Consider the following 22476-nt stretch of genomic DNA (forward strand, 5'->3'; position numbering starts at 1 on the left):
TGAAATGTTAGTCCATAAAGTGGTGTATGTGTTGGTGCCCCAACCTTAGAATTCATGTTGATGTGTTCGCTAAAGAGAAGTACTATGAATATTGTTTGCCATTTCACCTGTTTTGTGTCTGTTCTGTGTTGGGTTAGACATCCTCAGGCCACGTCAAAAAACTGTGGAGCCATTTTGCAGTCAGAGGCACAGCTAGCTCCTATCACAATCATACCCTGTCACTGCAGGACAACCAGCACTATGAAAGGTAAAAGCTGAATACATTCAGAAGCCCCATCCCCTGTGTGATCACGACCCTTCCATTTTTCTTCACCTACAAGGCCCAACACTCTCATCCTCCTTTTCCCCAGAGGTCCCTCCCTCTGCCTCATTTCTTCCTCCAGGACCACACCCACTGCTCCTCCTTATTACCTTAAGCTCCAGCCCTACCACTGGCTGGAAACTAGAGCTGGGCAGTTGCCCAGAGAGTTTGAGCCACTTTGAGAAACCCTCAACACTCCACCTGGCCTGGGTGAGGGATATGAGGCCCAAGAGAAGGCCTCACCATGTGTGTCAGCCCCAAAGGAGCACCCCAGAGAAAGTGGAGTATCTGGGACTCCCACAGTAGCCTGGTCTTGAGGACTGTTCTTAGTATTGCCCCTTTCTAGCCTGCCCAACAGAGAAGACTCAGGGGAAGTGGCAGAGGAAGTGGCCTAATGCAAATAGATGGAAGATAGGGTGAAGTATGGGGAATCTGAAGAAATGGAGGAGGAGGGATGCCACAAGTCTGAATGATGCTGACCCCATGGTGGTGGTAGTTGTTGGGCCCTGAGTAATCGTAGTAAACTGTGGGAGGTTTTGGTTTTTTTTTTTCAAAAAAAATGCACCACATAACAGCGGTTCTTGATCATTTGAACTTCCCCCTCTGTGATCATCTATTTTGGAATAAAGTGCCTCCTTGCAGCTTCCTATTCCTCAACATGCGCTTGTTATGCACAATTCTGTAGCAGTCTATGTTCACATCTGTGATAATGTCGACAGTGTTTCCCAAGCACCTGCGGTTCCAGGGAGAAGCACCCTTCTGACTAGTGGATTTGGACAGAAAGTGGTCTGGTGCCAGAGTTGGAACACATGTGACATCGACAGCTCATTATACTGCTTCTGATGGCTGTGAGAAAATCTGTACTACAGTTTCAATGTATTTTCATTCATAGTTCTGTATTAATATGTGCAGTAAGGAATCATTTTCTGGATTCTTTTTGTTTTGTATATGGCTACAGACATCCCTTCGGACAAGAAGTTTGATATAAATCATCAATAATAATTGAAAGTGGTGTGATTATATTTCGCTATCAACGAAGTATGAAAAATTTCTGTGAGCTTGAAAATGTGGTGTACAGAAATTTTAAATTTAGGTTGCAGAATTTTTAAATTTGTGGGTAGAATTCCCCCAGGAGTAAGCAAGCTTGTGGTTAGACACTGACAGCTTTTTTTGCTATGGATGTTCTCACTGCATGTTGCGCTCCTGTTGTCTAAGTAGTCCACTGCCTCCGATTGAGCTACACAATAAATACACAGACTTGTTTTGTTGCAGCAGCACCCAGGCAGCCCTATTGTCAAAGGAACAGAAGTTTGACACTGCGTTGATTGACACACAAGACCTTTATTACACATAGCCGGCAGAGTGTCACTTTGCTTGTTAGGCTCCATGTGACTGACCAACAGCTGACTAGAATGAATTATATAGGGTGTCAAAGGGTGGAGGGAAACAATGGGGAGGATGTTCCCCAAACTCCTGGACAGATGCCAGCAGCAAGACATAATGAGCTCAGTCAGGCAATCATGTAAAAGATTACATAAGTGCACCACCCATGGCTCAGGTGTGAATGCAAAGATCATCATCATCATCATCATCAACAACCATGGGCTCAGTGCCCATTGGTGTCTGATGCCTCCCTTACTATTTCCTTCCATCTTCCCCTGTCCAATGCAGAAAGGCTTAGTTTCTGTAGACTAGCTCCTCACCAATCTACTATATCATCTACCCATTCTCTGTGGGGTCTGCCTCTCCTATTCGAACTGCCCATTATGCTGAATATTAGGGTCTTGATTTCTTGTTTGCCGTTCATTCTGCAAATATGCATCAATAGCTGTAACTTCTGTTGTATTACCTTCTGCAGTGGGTTCTCTTTTGGCTGTATCTTCCTATATAATTCCTAGTTGGTACCTTCTGCATCCATTCTATTCTCAGGTTCTTTCTGCAACAATTCCTCTCAAATGCCACCATTCTTCTCTTCAAATCTTTCATTATCACCCATGTCTCACATCCATACAGCACACTGCTGAACACACGTTTTCAAGGCATTCAGCTTCATTCCTCAGCTAGTCATTTTGCTTTTCCAGGTCTTAGCCTTCACCTTCAAACTTGCTCTTGCTTTCACTATTCTCGTTGCTATTTCCTTCTTGCAGTCTAGATTATATGTTAGGTTGCTCCCCAGATATGTTAACTTCTCTATGTTCTCTAGTTCCATCCCTTCTACATTGATCTTCCTTCCTATCTCCTTATCTCCATATACTACTTTTTTGTTTTATCGATGTTCATAATCAGTCCGTACTCCTTCCCTTCCTCCTTTAGCACCTGCACTGTTTCCACTAGCTTCTCCTCATCTTACTCGATGATAACTACATCATCCACCAATATCAGGTTGTCAGTTCTTGTCCCATGCAGAGATATCCCTTCTACCTCTTCCCTGATTGTGTCCATCAATCTCTCTTGAGGCATGGTGAAGATATTCAGTGATACCAGATTTCCTTGTCTCATACCTCTACTCATTCTAAACCAACTTCCCAACTCTCCGAACGTTCTCACTGCTGCCTCTGTTTTGTCATTGGTATCCTTCAACAATTTTATCAGTCTGATATCCACTCCACATGACTCCAACACTGCCCAAGTCACTTTCTGATCTATTCTGTCAAATGCCTTCTGAAAATTGCAGAGCAAGCATAGATGTTCTTTCGTCGAGATTTCTCCACTATCAGTCTTAGTGCCAATATCTGGTGCATGGTACTTCTATCTTTTCTGAACCCCCTCTGCTCATTCTCTAAATGTTCTTCTATCTGTGATCTGAGCCTCACCATCAGTTTCAGCATCAGCACCTTGCCTAGGGGACTCATTAGGGCAATTATTCTGTAGTTCTTGCACTCCTAAGCACTTCTGTTCTTGTGTATCATCACATCACTTCTTTGCAGACACCTGCGTGATAACGATGATGCTGTAACATCTGTGACCTGGATGAAATACTGCTACAGTAAAAGCCCAGCTATCCAGCACTCCAATAATAACAGCACATTCAGTTAACCAGCATACCCAGCAGGACAGCTTTCCTGGCCAGGGCAGAAAGCAAAGCAGGGTCAGCAGTGCACTATCTTGTAGGGGGAAGGGGCACAGAGCGGGACTGCTGCCCTCCCCAGTTCCAATAACCATCACATTTTAATAGCCAGCATCCCCAAGGGGTAAACCTTTTACTGTACTATGACTAATATAGGACCAAATTTCTCCCTTCAGTCCTCTTTGCTATGTTACAGTCCTGGAGGGAAGGCCAGGGAAGAAAGATTCCACAAGGGTTTGAAGATGGATATTTCTCTTGGCTGGTTCCAGGAGGGGAGGTCTCTCCCCTTCTGTCTGAGAAAAGAAAAAGGAAGCTGAGGATCCAGAGCTGCCCCAAAGTTAGGCAGAGTTCTCAGTGCTATACTGGTAGCTAGGGCCACTCACCCACAATCTCTAGGCCTCCATATCATCACGAGGACCCTCAACAGCTCCCCACTAGCACAGGTTCTTCACAGCTGTGCTACCAGTGGGTGCCACAGTAGCCACTACCTGCAGGGTCTGCCAAACGGGTGTTTTGCAGCTTGCAGAGGTCTGCGTAGGGATGGGAAGTCTTGTTAGAGTAGCTTGCAGTTAGAATAACCCAGACCTAGAACCAGCAGGACTTTTCAAAGTTTTCATGCTCCAGATCAGCCATAAACTCAACCCGTGCCAATGAGATTTCTGTTACAAAGGAGAGACAGATGGAAGGCCTGCAGTTTCTCCTGGGGACCCAGGCAGTATCATGGCAGCTGAAGTTTCAGAGAGAAATGATCCATCTTCTGTGAAAATTTGCCCCAGGCATGGGTGAAAAGGAAGCATTTTAGTTAGGGTCAAAATAATTCATAGTGTGTTGGAGTGGGAGAGGGAAACTCTATCCAAGCCCCAGCTTTGAGCCTTGGTTCTATGTGCTAGAGGGACACAATGCTAGGGAGCAGCTCTGTCCTCAATCAGCCTCCCATTCTGCACCAACTCAGGATGGCCATGTCACCAAGGAGAAAATGGGAGATACTAGATGCTTGCCTTAGGGTCCCTCCTGTGTGATGCTATTGCTAATCACTGGAGCTCTTTGAGGACATCTTTAGGTTTCAGCAGACTGACATCTGTGGCTGGTACCCTGCCACCTCAGTTCTGCCTCGCTCCCTGGAGCGGCTGTGTAATACTGGAGGTTTCCCCAGGCACAGCAGAGAGAACCAAATCAGGGCAAATGTTTTGAGACAGAGATACTTACAGCCCAACACTGAGCATCCTCCACTGTAAGGCATCAAATCAGGCACCCCGAGCACTTTTGTTGCCCCACTGGCCAGCAAGAAGTCACAAAAGCAATTTCCTCAGACACTGCAGCTTCCCCTGTGCCACAACCAGTATCCTCCTTACACAGATGAGAGGTTAGGTAAATCAGTCTCACCAAATCCACACAGGTTCTTCCCGTCCCAAAGGAGCAGTCATATTCCCAGGTCAACATATATCTCAGATTTTACCCAAAAGAGCACGCTGTGCCAATCTTTTGGAATTTAAAATCTAAAGGTTTATTAATAGGAAGAAAGAAATAATTGGGTGAGAGTAAACATGTTAAAGCAGTCAAATTACATGTGCCAGTCACAAAGGTCTTGATGCAGGCTTGCAGCAGAGGTGCAGTAGGCTGCTATCTTAACTCTCTTTGGAGTACATCCTCTGTTAGATTGGGTCATCAATCCTTCCAGACTGAGTTCATAGCAGAGATGTTCCTGAAGTGATGAGCTGGATTGAAGGCAAAGATGGAGGAACTTTCAGGATCCTCTTATACCCTGCCCCTGTGGAGGGAAATCCACTGCTTCTTTCTGTCTGGAAGCACATCTGAAATGGTGCCTGTCACATGGGCAGATCACCTGTCCATGTCCCTTTTGGACAATGTGCCAAAACCTCTCTGCTGAGTTACATGTTCACAGCCAAATTCTTCCAACATTGACTGGAATTTGATGAGGTAATTTCTCTGTCACGTACTGCTTCACTTGGCCATGAACTCTTATCACACAGGTTGCCGAGCCTCCTATTGTGGTTTTACAGAAACTAAAATTTCAAATACAAGCACAGAACCAATACTTATAACTTCACATTTAAAAAAAATTGATACAAACATATGAGCAGTATAAACAGAATCAGCAAATCAGCAACTTTCAATAGACATCTCACATGGCCCACTGGGCATGAGAATTGGTACAAACGTAGGCCAGTAGTTGCAATAGTGTTTTGAATGTTCATCTTAAAATCCAATAAAGCCACGGCCTGGGACAGCTGTTCACCTCCCTGAATATTCCTCTGCTCCCCACTTCTCTACATTTTTTGACAGAAGTGAGCATTTGCCTTGTTTGCTGTTTACAGCCAATCATCTCTGTAAGAGCAAATGGAACAAGTTCCTCCATTTGAGCCAAAGGTAGTCACATTGAAAGAGTACTTAGCAAAGGAATGTCCTAGCCCAGATAGGATTCATCATCATCCTGCCATGGATGTCTGATAAGATAGCTAAAAAAGCCCCACAACAGAAGGATCCCCTAGAAAAGGCTTGTCTGGTGCAGCCCATCCATCACAGGAAAAAAAAAAGAGCTAAAGAAGCTAGAACTCTGCTGGAGGCTGTTCCCCCAACTCTTTGCCTTGGCTAGGGGAGACCAGAGCTTCTGGCCCAGCAGAACAGGTGTGTTGGGATCTCTCAGAGGACAGGTCTTTGAGTCTCTGCACCAGTTAATAATAGCCCTGACTCATGGTAGTGGCAGAGGATAAATATATTCAAATTCCTCACACCCCCTGAAACCCTACAATCATGGCTGTGTCAGGGTTCCAAAGAGCAGAGCCCCTGCCATGTGTCTTACCACAGCCTCCTGCAGCAACTTGCGCCTGGAAAGACCCAGGAGTCCAGTCCTTTGATATCTTTGGCAGACATGGGGGTACCTGGAATTACAGTAGGGATGGGTGCTGAATTCCTGAAGGGAGTGTTGGACTATCATGGGTAAGCTGAATGTTTCAGCAAACCAATGAAGCACTGGCCTCAGAGGCCTCATCTAGATGGTCTGTCTGGGAGAAAACAGTTTAAGGACAAAAGGCAGCTTCACACCTTGACCCTGTAAATTGGACATGTGACTGGGCCCAGGTTCACACAGATTTCAGCTAGGGCTTCTTCCATGAGAAATGGGCAAACAGATGGAAGATCCTGTAACAATGCTGAGTCTTTTTGGCCAGTGCACATGCTCTTTGAGTGTATTATGCTTATAAGCAGCACACAGGATCTTTTCAAGGGGAAAGGCAAAGCACCACATTTATCGAGAATACCATAGCAAAGCGGTTAGCCTATGCTTACAGGGACACACACGTGCTCCTACCACTGATGGGATAGTTGCCAGTCTGTTGCTCACATTAGCCTGGTGGCCAAATAAGCTGACTGTGAAAGAGAAATCAGGTTTGCTTCAGCCCAGACAAGGTCCCAGACAGTGGTAATGGCAAGATGAACCCAAACCTAATGGAAAGCAGTCCTCGTTCTATAATAATGCCTCTTCACCAGGGACAGTGCCTGCTGCTTTCCTGGTGGATGTTTGTTACTTCACATTGTACTTCTTTTTCCTTATCTTTTCCTTGTGCCATGGTAAGCTGGCACCAATCTTGTCTTCCCTCAAGGACAATTGTCAATCTTCCCTCTTTCAATAGGGAGCAATCTGGTGCCCTCTCCTCAGTTGTTGTGTCCACCCTGTAGCATCTGGACTGGAGGCGGCTTATCTCCCGCACGTTCCTCACTCTCCAACACATAGTAAGAGTAGACAAGCAGAATTTCAAAAGAGCAGATGGTTCAGCTCTCGGAGGGCTCAGCTATAAGGCCATTAATAGCACCTTGGAACACAGCCTCCAAGAAGACTAAAACCTGGAATAAATCTTTCTTACTCCATACTAAAGTTTTATACAAAGAAAGCTGGTAAGTTCATCCTCTTTATCAATGAAAAAAAAGAGATGGGCTCCGGTTACTCCCAACCTGTTAATAATTGGGCTTGATAATAAACAAGAGTGTTTTATTAATCATAAAAGGTAGGATTTGAGTGATTTCAAGTGAAAACAGACAGATGAATTTAAGTTACAAAGCCAAAAGAAACAAAATACACAAATTAAAACTCAAACACTAAGGCCACATCTACGGAGCATTCCCCTTTTGGAAGAGGAATGCAAGTTAGGGAGAGCCAAAATGCAAATGAAGCACTGATTTACAAATCTCACGCTTTATTTGCATAATCTCACATGATCGTGTTTCTGCAAGATACTTTTCTGAAAGCAAAAACAGCCATGTAGATGGGATTCCTTTGAGGGGAAAAAAATCAAAAGAACTCTTATTCATCATTCATTTCAGGAATATATATATATATATATATATATATATATATATATATATGTTTTCCAAAAGTAGCTTTGTTTTTTTGTTTTCTGAAGGAACCCCATCTACATGTCTGTTTCTGCTTTTGGAAAAGTCTCTTTTGGAAGCACTGCCACATGAGATAATGCAAATGAAGCACAAGATTTATAAATCAGGGCTTCATTTGAATTTTTGCTCTCCCTAATTTGCATTCCTCCACCCCCACAAAAGAAGAATGCTGTGTAAACATGGCCTAAGAGAAATTGCTTCACAGTTTGTGTTCTTCACCCCGGATATTTCTACACTGGCCCCCCTCCTTCAAAAGGGGCACGCAAAAATAGCCGACCAAAATGCAAATGAGGCACTGATTTTCATATTCAGTGCCCCATTTGCATGATGGCTGCCAATCGCCATTTTGGAAGTACTGTTTTTGAAAGCCAAAACAGCCATATAGAAGGGGTTCCATCGAAAGGAAGCTCTGCTTTCAAATGCACCCTTATCCCACCAAAAATTTCAAAAGTCAACCGAAGATAAAGCCTGATTGCTTCCCATTCCTTAAATAAACTTTCCCCAGGCAGGAAGCCTGTGTTCAGTCTCCCTATCCCCATGGCAATATACCAGATTCAAGATGGAGTCCAGTATAGATGACATGGTCACATGCTTTTCTAGGACCAAGCACAGTTTCTGCAGGACCAGCAGCAGTCCTCATTAGCTCATTTAGAATTACAAACAGGTATACACTTCATATGTCTAATTCCACATACAAGAATGATACAAGCACAAAACTAGAATATATACAGCCAGTCGACTGTGGCTTTAGAAATTACATGCGACACAAAGGATTTTGCCCAGAGCTGCTTCAAGTTATGCATATTCATAAGCTGATTTTCATAAAGCATGGGGGGAACCTTAATAGTGTCCATACCACTGGTCAGCCTGCTGGCCATCTCAGTAGTGACAGGCCTGGCTGGATTCTCAGCTGTTCCAGCCAAGCTCCCCACTGTTCTGCAGAGAATGGGGGTGCCCAGGAGCCACTTAGAGGGGATCTGTCTCAGTGGACTGATCTCCCTCTATCTCAGCACAGTTCAGAGCAACCCTGGTACTGACCTCTGGGTGACAGTAACAGCTCCCAAAAGCAGAGCACACTCAGGCTACAGCCTTACAGAAAGGGTCCACCCACAAAGTGACCCCTTGGGGCTGAGGTAGCACTGCGGGCATCTGTCATTCCCTCTAAGGCGTTTCCTTTCCATCAAAAGCTGCTTTGTGGGGTCTGCATTAATTCAGTCTTCTCTAAGCAACAAACTCTCCTACCCTCCAGGACCATCTTCCTCCCTTCACTCAAGAACCCCACCACCCTCACCGAGGGCTTTGGTCTCCTTCTCCTAATACATTGTCCTACCCCTCCTATTGCTCCACATGTTAGTGTCTCGCTTAACCTCTATCTACAAATTGGAGCTAATTCCCCTATGTTGTCTCAGATGTAAGGGTCCAAGATGGAATAGGTGGCTGGAGCCCTGGCTTTTCCTTTCCTGTGTCATCAGCACTGGAACCATGTGACAAACTGATCCATCACTTGACAAACACCCTGAATATCCTTGCACGAAGGTGTTTGCTTTTCACGCTGTACACGATGGGGTTCATCAGGGGCGGAACCAGCAAGGCGATATAGCCCAGGAGAATCTGAAGCAAGGGGGAAGAGTCCTTCGCAAATCTGTGCATCAAAGTCAGGCTGAACTCTGGAGTGTAGAAGAGCAGGACAGCACAGAAGTGGGAGACACAGGTGTTCAGGGCCTTGAGGCTCTGTGCTTGGGAGGTGATGCTCAGCACCGTTTTCAGCATCATCACATAAGAGACGGTGATGAAGACTGCATCCAACCCCACTGTTAAGAGTGTAATACACAAGCCATAGACACTGTTGACCATGACGTCTGCACAAGCCAACGTCATAACCTCCTGGTGTAGACAGTAGGAATGGGAGAGGACATTGGCTCGACAATAATGGAACCGTTTCAGGAGAAAGGGAAGTGGGAATATTACAGCCACTGATCTCAGCACAAACACCAGCCCCATCTTGGTTATTCTTGGCAGGGTTAATATGGAAGCATATCTCAGTGGGTCACGAATTGCGATGAATCGGTCAAAGGCCATCAACAAGAGCACAGAGGATTCAGTGAATTGAAGGGAATGGATGAAGAACTGCTGGGCAAAACAGACATCCAGGCTTATCTCCCTAGAGTTAAACAAGAATACACTCAATATTGTCGGTACAGTGACTATTGATACGCCAAGGTCTGTGACGGCCAACATGGCAAGGAAAATGTACATGGGCTCATGAAGGCTTGTATCTATTTTTATAACAAAGAGAATGATGGAATTACCTACTATTGAAATAACATACATTATGCAGAAGGGGATAGAGATCCAGAGGTAGATGTCTTCGTGCCCAGGTATTCCAGTGAGAAGGAACACTGCATAGCTGAATTTGGTATCGTTAAAAGTTGACATTGTGCATTGACCAAAGCTACGGAGTTTTGAGCTTTCCTTCCTGAAACGAAACAGAACAGGAGTCTAGATGGTAGTTACTAAGACATCTGTCTGCTCTGAGAAATGACCAGTTATGTCAGCAAAAACACAGTCATGTGTTTACACCACCTGTAGGAAGACAGGCACTGCCAAACTAAATGAGACCTGTAATCCATGAAGCTCAGCAGGCTGTTGGCCAGGTTCAGATGCTCTATTGGAAGATGTAAAAACACTACAATAAGTAGTTATGAGATAACTTCCTTGCAGGGAAAGGGTCCCCATGACAACTCACCAATGAGACATATTTCATGATATAAAATATGAAGTTTTAGACCCCTTCCAAGACATTTTAAAAACTATACTTACAACTGTAGTTGGGTTTCCTGCTTATCCATATACACATCCAGTCCCTCCTTCCATCCTGATATACTCTTGGTCCCATTGATATTTTGTGGAAGGCAGATCCACAGCCTATGTGAGGTCGATGTGATTTTACAATTCTGATGTTTCCAAAGACACCCTTTCTGGCTCTCCCCTTCTAAGTGTGCCTCATTGTATCATGACGTGTGTGTATATGATCCACATATACAATGGATGTGGTCCATTTTCCCATATAGTGGCACCTAGAGCACTGACAGACTGAGTCTCCTCTCTAGCTTTAGATGAGAGTTACTGGTTTTTATCTCAAACAGTAGAGACTCCTGTGCTAAGCTCCAGAGGTCCCAGGTTTGGCTCTCCTGGTCAGCAGTTACTGAAATACATTGCAAGCGCATGCTGATAATGATCATTACATCACCCTAGATTTTTCTGTATAAATTTAATCAGAACTGAACTCTATTATTTCTTCCTTCCCAAATGCTCCCAGTGATACACTCTGAGTCCCCAATAAGCCCTCAAAGAAAACCTGAAGTGCTTTGTATTTGAATGTTGCCTGAAGCCAGAGAGTTTGATTATCCTACAGACTTTTCTTCATCCTCAAGGGGTCCATTTAACAACCTGCAGATATTTTGCAAGTTGAAAACTAATACAGACAGTTACCTTAGCTCTGTTGAGAAACAGTAGGTTCACACTAATACCAACTTGAGTGTGCAAGTAATTACAGCCATTCTCATTTGAAAATTTAAAAAAAAATAAAATTTAGGCCGGCTTCAGTAGAAGCATTTTGTCCACTTCTGGGTACCACATTTCAAGAAAGATGGGGACAAATTGGAGAAGGTCCAGAGAAGAGCAACAAGCGTGATTAAAGTCTGAGAGAACATGAGATGTGAGGGAAGACTGTAAGACTGGGCTGGTTTAGTTTAGAAAGGAGAAGAGTGAGAGGGGACATGATGCATGACAGTGGTTTACAAGTACCTAAAAGAGTGTTGCAAGGAGGAATGAGAAAAATTGTTCTCCTTGGCCTCTGAGACTAGGACAAGAAACAATAAACTTAACCTGCAGCAAGGGAGGTTTAGGTTGGACATTAGGAAAAAACTTGCTCTAGAGTGGTAGAACACTGAAATAAAATGCATAGGGAGGTTATGGAATCTCCATCACTGGAGATATTTAAGAGCTGGTAGGATGGTCTATCAGGGATGGTCTAGATGGTCCTTGGTCCTGCTGCGAGGTCAGGGGACTGGTCTCAATGACCTCTGGAGGTCCCTTCCAGTTCTAATTCTATGATTCTATGAAAATATGATGGACATAAACTAAGTACTAAAACAGGTTGAACCTCTCTACTCCAGCATGCTCTTATCTGGCAACATCCATAATCCAGCATGATTTTAGTTAGCAAGATGACGACTTTTCATGGTTGCAATCAAGTTTCCCATGGTCCAGTAACATTTCTTTCCAGCTAGCAGTCCTGGAACTCAGTGTTCTGAGGTGTTATTTACCTGTAATTTACCCCAAATGTCTTCTAAAAGCAGGGGAAGTGTTGGTAATGCTGCTAGAAAATATAGACCTCCCATGGTCCAGTAAATTCTCTCATGTGGCACTGGCCAGGCCCCAAGGATGCTGGATTAGAGAGCTTCAACCTCTATTACATTTACCTTTCCTGCACCTCAGCTCTGCCCTTTTCTTAAACACAGTCCAATGGTTCTTTGCTCTCAGCACTTTTTGGAAAGTGATACACAAGTGGTGCAAACAAATTGTGTTCATAGAATACATGGAATTCATTTGTGTACTGGAATCCATGTGTCACAAACAGCTTCTAGTAAGTTCTCAGGATACAGTGTCATACAACTGTTCATTGTGCAAAATTTGAATTGTGCCAACCCATTGCAAACTCTGTGAAGTGCAGTAAAGTTACCACCTCCACTTCCTGCAGTTTCCAACGATATCACTGCTGCCTTACAATACACAAGCCTGACGTCAACATTTGGTTTGCAATATTTATATGAAAAGGAAACTTTTAGCATAACATTTAAACATCTATACTTTAATACATGCACATTAACCCTTTTGTTCCCTTTCATCTTCTTTCAGAGATGATTTCTCAGGTTAGAGCCGGACTTGGCTCACAGAACACTAGAACTGGATGGGATCTCTAGATGTAATTGAGTCCAGCCCCCTGCCTTCATGGCAGGACCATGCACCATATAAAAACAAAAAGCAGTCAAGTAGCACTTTAAAGACTACCAAAATAATTTATTAGGTGAGCATTCATGGGACAGACCCACTTCTTCAGACCAGAGTCAGACCAGGACAGACTCAATATTTAAGGCATAGATAACCAAGGAGGATATAGACTAGCATGGCTCCCTCTCCGCTACCATTCAACATTCACCGTATAGAGTGTCTAGACGATCCTTGATAACTGCCAGCTCCTTTCAGTTGTTTTCCCTCTTAACCTTGTTTCCATGGAACCTCACCTACCAGCTCTCTGAGTTTACCAAACTCTGCCTTCCTGAAATCCAGTGTCTCTATTTTGGTGACAAGTAACGGAGAGGTCACCGTGTTAGTCTGCATCTTACAGAACAACAAGAAATCCTGTGGCATCTTATAGGCTAACAGATATTTTGGAGCATTAGTTTTCGTGGGTAAAGACCCACTGTTTGCCATGAAAACATATGCTCCAAAATATCTGTTAGTCAATATGGTGCCACAGGACTTCTTACTGTTCTGTTTTGGTGCTTTCCCTTTTGCCTTTCCTTAGAATCAGGAGCTCTCAGATTTCATGGTCACTTTCTCCCAAAGGCCCAGTCTGAGGGTGGGAGGATCGTGGGGTCCCTATGAAAGGCAAGGTACAAGGCCTGACATCTGCTACACAAAAACCAAAAAGGGGTCAGAGATGTCAGTAGCTCTGAAACTCTGAGGTGTATCCATTGGGCCAAAATGCCCAAGCGCTCAGTCAGTCAGGAAACAGAAATATGGCCAATCAGACCTGTTACCACACAGCAGTGCAGGTCTGAATTTGTGCCCTCATAAGCAAGCCAGAGAATAGAACTTTTGAAAATGCTTTACTTCACTACATTTCCTTGGGCAAATTAACCTGAAGTGATTTGGGAATTAGGAACTGATACTCTGCGGGCTGCCCTCTTGCTTAACTCCCAACAAAGCGACCTCTTGAGAAACACTGACATGAGGCATTGTGGTTTCAGATTCTGAGCTGGATTTGAATGTCATTTAGATAACACAGCTCACTAAGGAGTAGAGGGTTGGAGATGTAGGGGAGGGGTTCCCCAGCTACCTAGCTCTGCCTGACCTCCAGTGCCATCACTGAGTCACCATGACAGCCCAGCTGAGTCCTCTGCTGCTGCACAGAACAGCTGCACATGGAAACAACATGTGTCTTTTCCCCTGCACTTCCCAGTTTAAACATAGTGAAACCTGCCAACATACCCAAGTCCTGCTTCAAGAGGAGCAGTTGACAACAGATATCTTCACCACAATGAACAAGGAGTCACCTGAGAGGTTGCACAGTCAGCAAGCAGTGTGTGTTCAGGCAGGGACGCCATTGCCTTTATGTAGCATGCTGGCACATTCCTGTGTGGGCCACTTAGCCATCAGGGAGCCTCAGCTGCTGGGCTTTGTATGCCCAAGCTTTAACCCCATCACAGCCAATGGCAAACTGTAGGAGGCCAAGTCACACTTGATATGGGGTGATGCTACAGAAGTGTAGTACAACCCTAGCCCTACTTCAGTCTCTGTTCTTGGAATCCATCCCTGTCAGCATTGTTTGTGTGGTTCCCATTATTCACATGGCTACCTTGGGCTCGCCTGAGTAGTAACAATGATGTGGTCACAGCTGTGATCCTGCTGGGAAAATAATAATAATAATAATAATAATAATAATAATAATAATAAAGATCAGATTTCTGCCATGCAGACTCGTTTCTCATATTACAAACTGAAGGACATTTAAGCAGAGGGAAATTTCCCTCAGATGGTTCCAATATGGGAATTTTTTCCCCTGGTCTTTGAGGAATGAAAAGGAGATCTATGACCCAGAGATGCCCTCATTTAGGCACACATCTCAGTGGTCAACTGCAAGCTAGGCCTAGCCACAATCTGTTGGCCTGCACAGGGGCATTAAATTAACTCAAGCTCCTTGTGAGTTCAGGTTTATCTTTAATGTGTTACCAGTAGCCATGGCCCACAGGATCTGCTAAAGAGGAATTTTATGGGGGAAAACGGACTGCACAGAGACAGGAGTGCCCAGGGCAGAGGCACACATTTTTAACAGTAAGGGGACTTCACCAATGGACATAACTCCCAAGGGAGATGACGGATTCTCCTGATACTTCCCAGCAAGGATTAGATGTCTTGCTAGAAGATGCACGTTAGATAAAGGAAAGTTTTGCACTAATCTAACACAAGTCATTGGGCTCAGTGTGTGTGTTGGGGCAGGAATGGGGTCAGTAAGTGGGTGAAAATCTGCAGCCTGTAATATACAGAAGGTTAGAGCACACAAGTGATTCTCAAACCCACTGAAGCTGCAGCGGCCATGGACAGGCACTTCTCCACTGGCCCCAAGCTGCTGTGGTATGAGAGGGCTAGGGTTGTCCTCTGTCCCTGGGACAGCAACACACTGAACCACTCCTCAGACTTCCAACCCCAAACCAATGTTTCAAATGAAGAAAAATAAAAAAAAAATGCTTCAGTTAAGGGCCTGAGCAACATCAGTCAGTCTTTTATGATAGATAGATAGATAGATAGATAGATAGATAGATAGATAGATAGATAGATGAGAACTACACAGATGGATGTATGGATAGAGAAAGGTAGATGTAGGGGGCTGGCTGGCTGGCTGGCTGACTAAATAGACGGATAGATAGGTAGACAGATAAGATGTGTGGGGATGGATAGATACATTAATTTTGAAGAAGTTATTAAATTTGAAGATGTTGTTAAATTTGAAGATGTTTTTTGTCAGAGTAAAAAGAGGGCCAGGAAAAAACTGGGGGGAAAGTTCAAATCAATATCTAAGATGCCGATATACCAATGCAAGAAGTATGGGTAATACGCAGGAAGAACTGGAAGTGCTAATAAATAAATACAACTATGATACCATTGGCATCACAGAAACTTGGTGGGATAATACACATGATTGGAATGTTGGTATTGAGGGCTACAGCCTGGTTAGGAAAGATAGACAGGGAAAAAAGAGGGGAGGTGTTGCCTTATATATGAAAAATGTACACACTTGGACTGAGGTGGAGATGGACATAGGAGATGGACGTGTTGAGAGTCTGTGGGTTAGTTTAAGAGGGGTAAAAAACAAGGGTGATGTCCTGTTAGGAGTCTACTACAGGCCACCTAACCAGGTGGAAGAGGTGGATGATGCTTTTTTTAAACAACTAACAAAATCATCCAGAGCCCAGGATTTGATGGTGATGGGGGACTTTAACTTTCCAGATATATGCTGGGACACTAATACAGCGGGGCACAGACTATCCAATAAGTTCTTAGACTGCATTGGAGACAATTTTTTATTCCAAAAAGTTGAAAAAGCCACCAGGGGAGAAACTGTTCTGGATTTGATTTTAACAAATAAGGAGGACTTGGTCGAGAATTTGAATGTGGGAGGCTGCTTGCGTGAAAGTGATCATGAAATCATAGAATTCACAATTCTAAGGACTGGTAGGAGGGAAAACAGCAAAATAGAGATGATGGATTTCAGGAAGGCAGATTTTGGTAAACTCAGAGAGCTGGTAGGTAAGATCCCATGGGAGGAAAAACTGAGGGGAAAAACAACTGAGGAGAGTTGGCAGTTTTTCAAAGAGACATTATTAAAGGCCCAAAAACAAGCTATTCCCCTATGTAGGAAAGATAGTAAATATGGGCAAAGACCGCCTTGGCTTAACAAGGAGATCCTGCATGATCTCAAACTAAAAAAGGAATCCTATAAAAAATGGAAACTAGGACAAATTACAAAGAATGAACATAGGCAAATAACACAGGAATGCAGGAGTAAAATTAGAAAGGCTAAGGCACAAAATGAGCTCCAAGTAGCTACAGGCATAAAGGGTAACAAGAAGGCCTTTTACAAATATGTTAGAAATAAGAGGAAGACCAAGGACAGGGTAGGGCCATTGCTCAGTGAGGAGGGAGAAACAGTAACAGGTAACTTGGAAATGGCAGAGATGTTTAATGACTTCTTTGTTTCGGTCTTCACAGAGAAGTCTGAAGGAATGCCTGACATAGTGAATGCTGGTGGAAAAGGGGTAGAGTTAGTTTTTGAAATAAAAAAAGAACAAGTTAAAAACCATTTGGAAAAATTAGATGTCTGCAAGTCACCAGGGCCTGATGAAATGCATCTGAGAATCCTCAAGGAGCTGATAGAAGAGGTAGCTGAGCCGTTAGCTCTCATTTTTGGAAAGTCATGCGAGACGAGAGATTCCAGAAGACTGGAAGAGGGCAAATATAGTGCCCATCTACAAAAAGGGGAATAAGAACAACCCATAAAATTACAGGCCAGTCAGCTTAACTTCTGTGCCAGGAAAGGTAATGGAGCAGGGAGTTAAGGAAGTCATCTGCAAGCACTTGGAAGGTAGTAAAGTGATAGGGAACAGCAAGCATGGTTTTGTAAGAAACAAATCATGTCAAACCAACCTGATAGCTTTTTTTGACATGATAACGAGACTCGTAGATAAGGGAGAAGCAGTGGATGTGGTATACCTAGACTTTAGTAAAGCATCTGATGCGGTCTCGCATAATATTCTTATCTACAAACTAGGCAAGTCCAACTTAAATGGGGCTGCAATAAGGTGGGTGCATAACTGGCTGGCTAATCGTACCCAGAGAGCAGTTCTTAATGGTGCTCAATCCTGCTGGAAAAGCATAACAAGTGGGGTTCCGCAGGGGTCTGTTTTGGGACCAGTTCTGTTCAATATCTTCATTAATGATTTGGATATTGGCATAGAAAGTACACTTATTAAGTTTGCAGATGATACCAAGCTGGGAGGGGTTGCAACTACCTTGGAGGATAGGGTCAAAATTCAGAATGATCTAGATAAATTGGAGAAATGGTCTGAAGTAAACAGGATGAACTTTAATAAAGATAAATGTAAGGTGCTGCACTTAGGAAGGAATAATCTGTTTCACACATACAGAATGGGAAAAGACTGTCTAGGAAGGAGTACAGCAGAAAGGGATCTAGGGGTTCTAGTAGATCACAAGTTAAATATGAGTCAACAGTGTGATGCTGTTGCAAAAAAAGCAAACATGATTCTGGGTTGCATTAGCAGGTGTGTTGTGAACAAGACACGAGAAATCATTCTACCGCTCTACTCTGCGCTGGTTAGGCCTCAGCTGGAATATTGTGTCCAGTTCTGTGCATCCCAATTCAAGAAAGATGTGGAGAAATTAGAGAAGGTCCAGAGAAGAGCAACTAGAATGATAAAAGGTCTGGAGAACATGACTTATGAAGAAAGGCTGAAAGAATTGGGCTTGTTTAGCTTGGAAAAAAGAAGATTGAGGGGGGACACGATAGCGGTTTCAGATACCTTAAAGGGTGTCATAAGGAGGAGGGAGAAAACTTGTTCTTCTTGGCCTCTGAGGAGAGAACAAGAGGCAATGGATTTAAGCTGCAGCAAGGGAAGTTTAGGTTGGACATTAGGAAAAAGTTCCTAACTGTCAGGGTGGTCAAGTACTGGAATAAGTTGCCAAGGGAGGTTGTGGAATCTCCCTCGCTGGAGATATTTAAGAACAGATTAGATAGATGTCTATCAGGGATGGTGTAGATAGTGGTCGGTCCTGCCGTCGGGTCAGGGGACTGGACTCGATGGCCTCTCGAGGCCCCTTCTGGTCCTAGTGTTCTATGATTCTATGATTGCAGTTATCTATTGATCAGTTAGAATGGGTCTGAGTGGGGAAGCCAGCATCTGTTGGTTGCAATCTGATATTTTGAAGGACAGAACCCAAAGTTTTAAGGCAAGACATTTTATTTTATAGCTGGTTTTTTTCAAATAAGCTAATGAGCTTTGCTTCCCGATAGTTTAATTAGTTATTTGGCAATAAATGGTTCTATTAGGATTGCTTTTATTGTTATTTTTTATTTGTGCTTTGAGGATTATTTTGATGTGTTTTGGTTTTGTGTGTATTTTGTTTTGGAGAGGAAAGCTTAAGGGTTTTTAATTTGCTTTTTTTAATTATTAGCTACAATGGGAATATTTGATCATTTTTACCCTTTTTTGATTATTTGGCTATAGAGATGGCCTTTAGGCTTATTATTTAATATATTTATGTGCTTATATAAATGTATTTATATACACAAGAATTACATTTTTTGAAAAGGCAGAAGCAGTATAGAACAGCTTAAGAATAAAAGTCATTACAGTGTTTCAAATAATATTTTTTTTTTATATTTAAAGAATAGTTTTAAGGACAAAAAGGTGGCTATAGGAAGTTACAAGGATTTTTGTTTGTTTTTGTTTTGTTATCAGTAATAGACACAAACAGCTTGTTTGATGTTCTGACAAATTGAATTCTAATGTGCACATACAAAACAGTGTTGCAGCCACTATTATATGTGTGCATCAAAGCTTGTACAAAGTAGGCCAAGTGAGGTGTCCATCAATAACCCACATTTTCTGATTCTGTTGAAACTATTCATATGCCTGTATCATTTTTGCATTTGAAGTTATAAATATAGGATATGTACTTGTATTTCAAATGTTTGCTTCTGGAAGACCTCACTCGAGGTTTGGCCAATTTATTGCGTACAAGTTGCAGTTAAATATATCGTAAGACTTTACTGACAATGGACCTTATGTGGTTCCATATCTGGTGAATTTTGCTGTTGCTGTGAACCTTCAGATCAGCACGTTAGCCATGGCTGTGACCTAAAAGGACTTAGTCATCCATAGACAGGTGACTTGCTCATGTGACAATCCTCCACCTTTGGCATACTTTCTCCCAAGTACAACGGAATTCCCCCCATATGGGTATGTGGGGGGTGGTGGGGGAGAAGAGGGCCCAGAGAGTTTCTCCATTTGTCTTCATTCCAGCACACCTCTTCAGGAGCATCTTTGCTATGAACTGGACCTAGAAGGATTGATGTCCTGTCATAACAAAGGATGTATTCCAAAGATTTATAAAACAGCAGAATATTACTCCCCTGCTGCAGTCCTGCACCAAGAACTCTGTATTGTTATATGGAATTTGAGTCCCTTAACAAGTTTATTCTCAGCCTATTCTTTTTGTAAATTTTTTACTAATAAACCACAAAGCTGGAGTGTCTTAGTGGCTTGTTTGGATGATTTCTTGCTGGTCAGTGTGTGACTGGTTTGATGTGCCTTATAGCGGAGGACCCCCGGTCATGGGCTGAAGGTAGAGTAGCCCTGAGCTAAGCAATTTGCCCTGATTTGACTCTCTCATTGGTGCCTTCAGAAACCCTGCAATATTGCAGATGTACTTTTACCAATGTAATTTGGACATGTATTTTGCTGGTTACAAAGAATGGCTGGCAGTATAAATCAAGGCACGTTCTCTTGCATACGATTTATTATTACATTTTTATTAGGCACTAGACTACAACATTTTAGCTACATAGCTCCTCTCTCTCTCTCTCTCTCTCTCTCTCCCTTTCTCACCTAGAGTGATTTTTGCATGGACTACATTACACTTCATTGTTCACATAACTATTTTAAAGCAATATATAAGCTCATGATTTAAATATTTTAATTAATAATATATACAGCACATTATAACAAATGATGTGTTCATCAATACAAAAATGATTATGGTGTGACATGATATTTAGTACATAGTTTCTCACTAGGCCCTGCCCTTGCTACACCACTTCCCCCAAGGCTCACTTCCCCTCAGGCCCTACCACACCAGCCACGCCATTGTTGGGCCATGGTAGAAGTTGTCCCAAGACACGAGGATGCCTCAGGATCCACGAGACTCTCCATCTTCCCTGGGTTGTACCTCCTGCGAGATAAAATATATGTAACCCCAGAGGCACCGAGGCCACATACTAGGGAGAGTGAAACTTCTGATCTGCAGATGTAGCTGAGAGTCAGTTGGCCTTTGGCTCACATGGAAGAGTCCAGGGCCTTAACCTCTATGGTTGCTGGTTCACTCCCTTCCACAGAAAATCTGGGTCTATTAGAATTACACTTGAAAGGCCTGTGGCTCCCTGGGCAGACCTTAACATAGCCTGACTCTGCCTTCTACCTTGAAGAGGGGGCAGAGTTTGAGATAAAAGTGGAGGAGATGGGGAAGAAGATCCAGAATGAAATAAGTAGCTGTAGACAACACTTGCATTTTTCTGTCTCCCGTGTCAACAGTCCACGAGCCGGGTGATGAACCGACCCATCACTTGACAAAGGCCCTGATTATCCTCACACGAAGCTGTTTGCTTTTCACACTGTACACAATTGGATTGATCAGAGGTGGGACCAACATGTAGACATAGCCCAGGGCAATCTGAAGAACATGAGAGGAGTTATTCCCAAATCTGGGTATCAGAGCCAGACCAATCTCTGGTATGTAGAAGAGCAGGACAGCACAGAGGTGGGAGACGCAGGTGTTCAGGGCAGTGAGGCACTCCATACTGGATGTGACGCTCAGGACCGTTTTGAGGATCATCACGTAAGAGAGCAAGATGAGCAGCGAGTCCATCCCCATTGTCAAGAGTGCAACACACAAGCCATAGAAGTTGTTCACTGTGATGTCCGCATAGGCCATCTTCATGACTTCCTGGTGCAGACAGTAGGAATGGGAGAGGACGTTCTTTCGCCAGTATGGGAACCGTTGCACCAGAAAAGGAAGTGGCATTATTAGGGCCACTCCTCTTATCACACACAACAAAGCCATCCTGGCTATTCTCGGCACAGTTAAGATAGAAGCGTATCTCAGGGGGTTGCAAATAGCGACAAAGCGATCAAAAGCCATCAACAAGAGCACAGAGGATTCAATACATTGAAGCGTGTGGATGAAGAACAGCTGGGCGAAACAGGCATCCAGGCTGATCTCCCTGACGTTAAGCCACAAAACACCCATGATTGTTGGCATCGTGACTATTGATAAGCCAAGGTCTGTGATGGCCAGTGTGGAAAGGAAAATGTACATGGGCTCATGGAGGCTTGGATCTGTTTTTATAATGAAAAGAATGCCAGAATTCCCCACTATTGAAATAATATACATTAAGCAAAAGGGGATAGAGATCCAGAGATAGATGTTTTCCTGCCCAGGTATCCCGGAGAGAAGGAACACTGCAAATTTGAATTTGGTCTCGTTGACAGCTGACATAACACACTGGACAGGACCAAAAAGTTAGGAGCTTCCTTCCTGAAAGGAAAAAAAAACAAAACTTATCAGAGACCATATGTTATGCAAAAAGACATCTCTAATCTACAGACGTCCAGAAGCTCAAGGGAGATCAGCAAAACTGTGGTCTTGGATTTATACCTCCAGTTGGAATTTAGGGTTGGCCAGACAGGATCAGACCTTCCGTCTCTTTAGCCCCATATTCAGTGACCAGTTCTTGATGCTTCAGAGTAAGGTGGAAGGAGCCCTGTAACAGGCAGATCTCAGATTACCTGGTTACAAGGAAAGATTGCCCCATCATTCACCAGTCAGGCATGTTTTCTTATGTAAATTAGGAAAGTTTAGGATCCTTCCAAGATCCCATTAAATCAACCCACATGATTGTATATAGATTTTTTGGTTACCGACAGAAACAATCAATCCACCTTAAATCCTGCAAAGCTCTTGGCCCTATTGCTGTTTTATGGCTGGGAGTCCCACAACCTGCTTCAGTGGTGAGCAATGATACAGTTGTGACCTTCCCACAGCCACTCTTTCTGGGTCT

At 43.5% G+C, this 22476-nt stretch overlaps 2 protein-coding genes across 2 annotated transcripts; both read right to left on the bottom strand.

The window, feature by feature from the left end:
- Positions 1–9278: 9278 nt before the first annotated feature.
- Positions 9279–10214, bottom strand: LOC142003218 (olfactory receptor 51G2-like). Its single transcript, XM_074979969.1, has one exon. It carries the CDS (start codon positions 10212–10214, stop codon positions 9279–9281), a length of 936 nt encoding a protein of 311 aa, XP_074836070.1.
- A 10764-nt stretch (positions 10215–20978) lies between these two features.
- Positions 20979–21914, bottom strand: LOC142003227 (olfactory receptor 51G2-like). The gene has a single exon (XM_074979981.1). The coding sequence runs from the start codon at positions 21912–21914 to the stop codon at positions 20979–20981; it is 936 nt and encodes a 311-aa protein (XP_074836082.1).
- Between the last annotated feature and the right edge of the window lie 562 nt (positions 21915–22476).

The sequence above is a fragment of the Carettochelys insculpta genome, chromosome 1 (genome assembly GCF_033958435.1).
Source record: "Carettochelys insculpta isolate YL-2023 chromosome 1, ASM3395843v1, whole genome shotgun sequence".
Classification (NCBI taxonomy): domain Eukaryota; kingdom Metazoa; phylum Chordata; order Testudines; family Carettochelyidae; genus Carettochelys; species Carettochelys insculpta.

Excerpts from the sequence above, each read along its gene's own strand:
- LOC142003227 (XM_074979981.1), bottom strand. The coding sequence starts at position 21,914 with ATGTCAGCTGTCAACGAGACCAAATTCAAATTTGCAGTGTTCCTTCTC.
- LOC142003218 (XM_074979969.1), bottom strand. The coding sequence starts at position 10,214 with ATGTCAACTTTTAACGATACCAAATTCAGCTATGCAGTGTTCCTTCTC.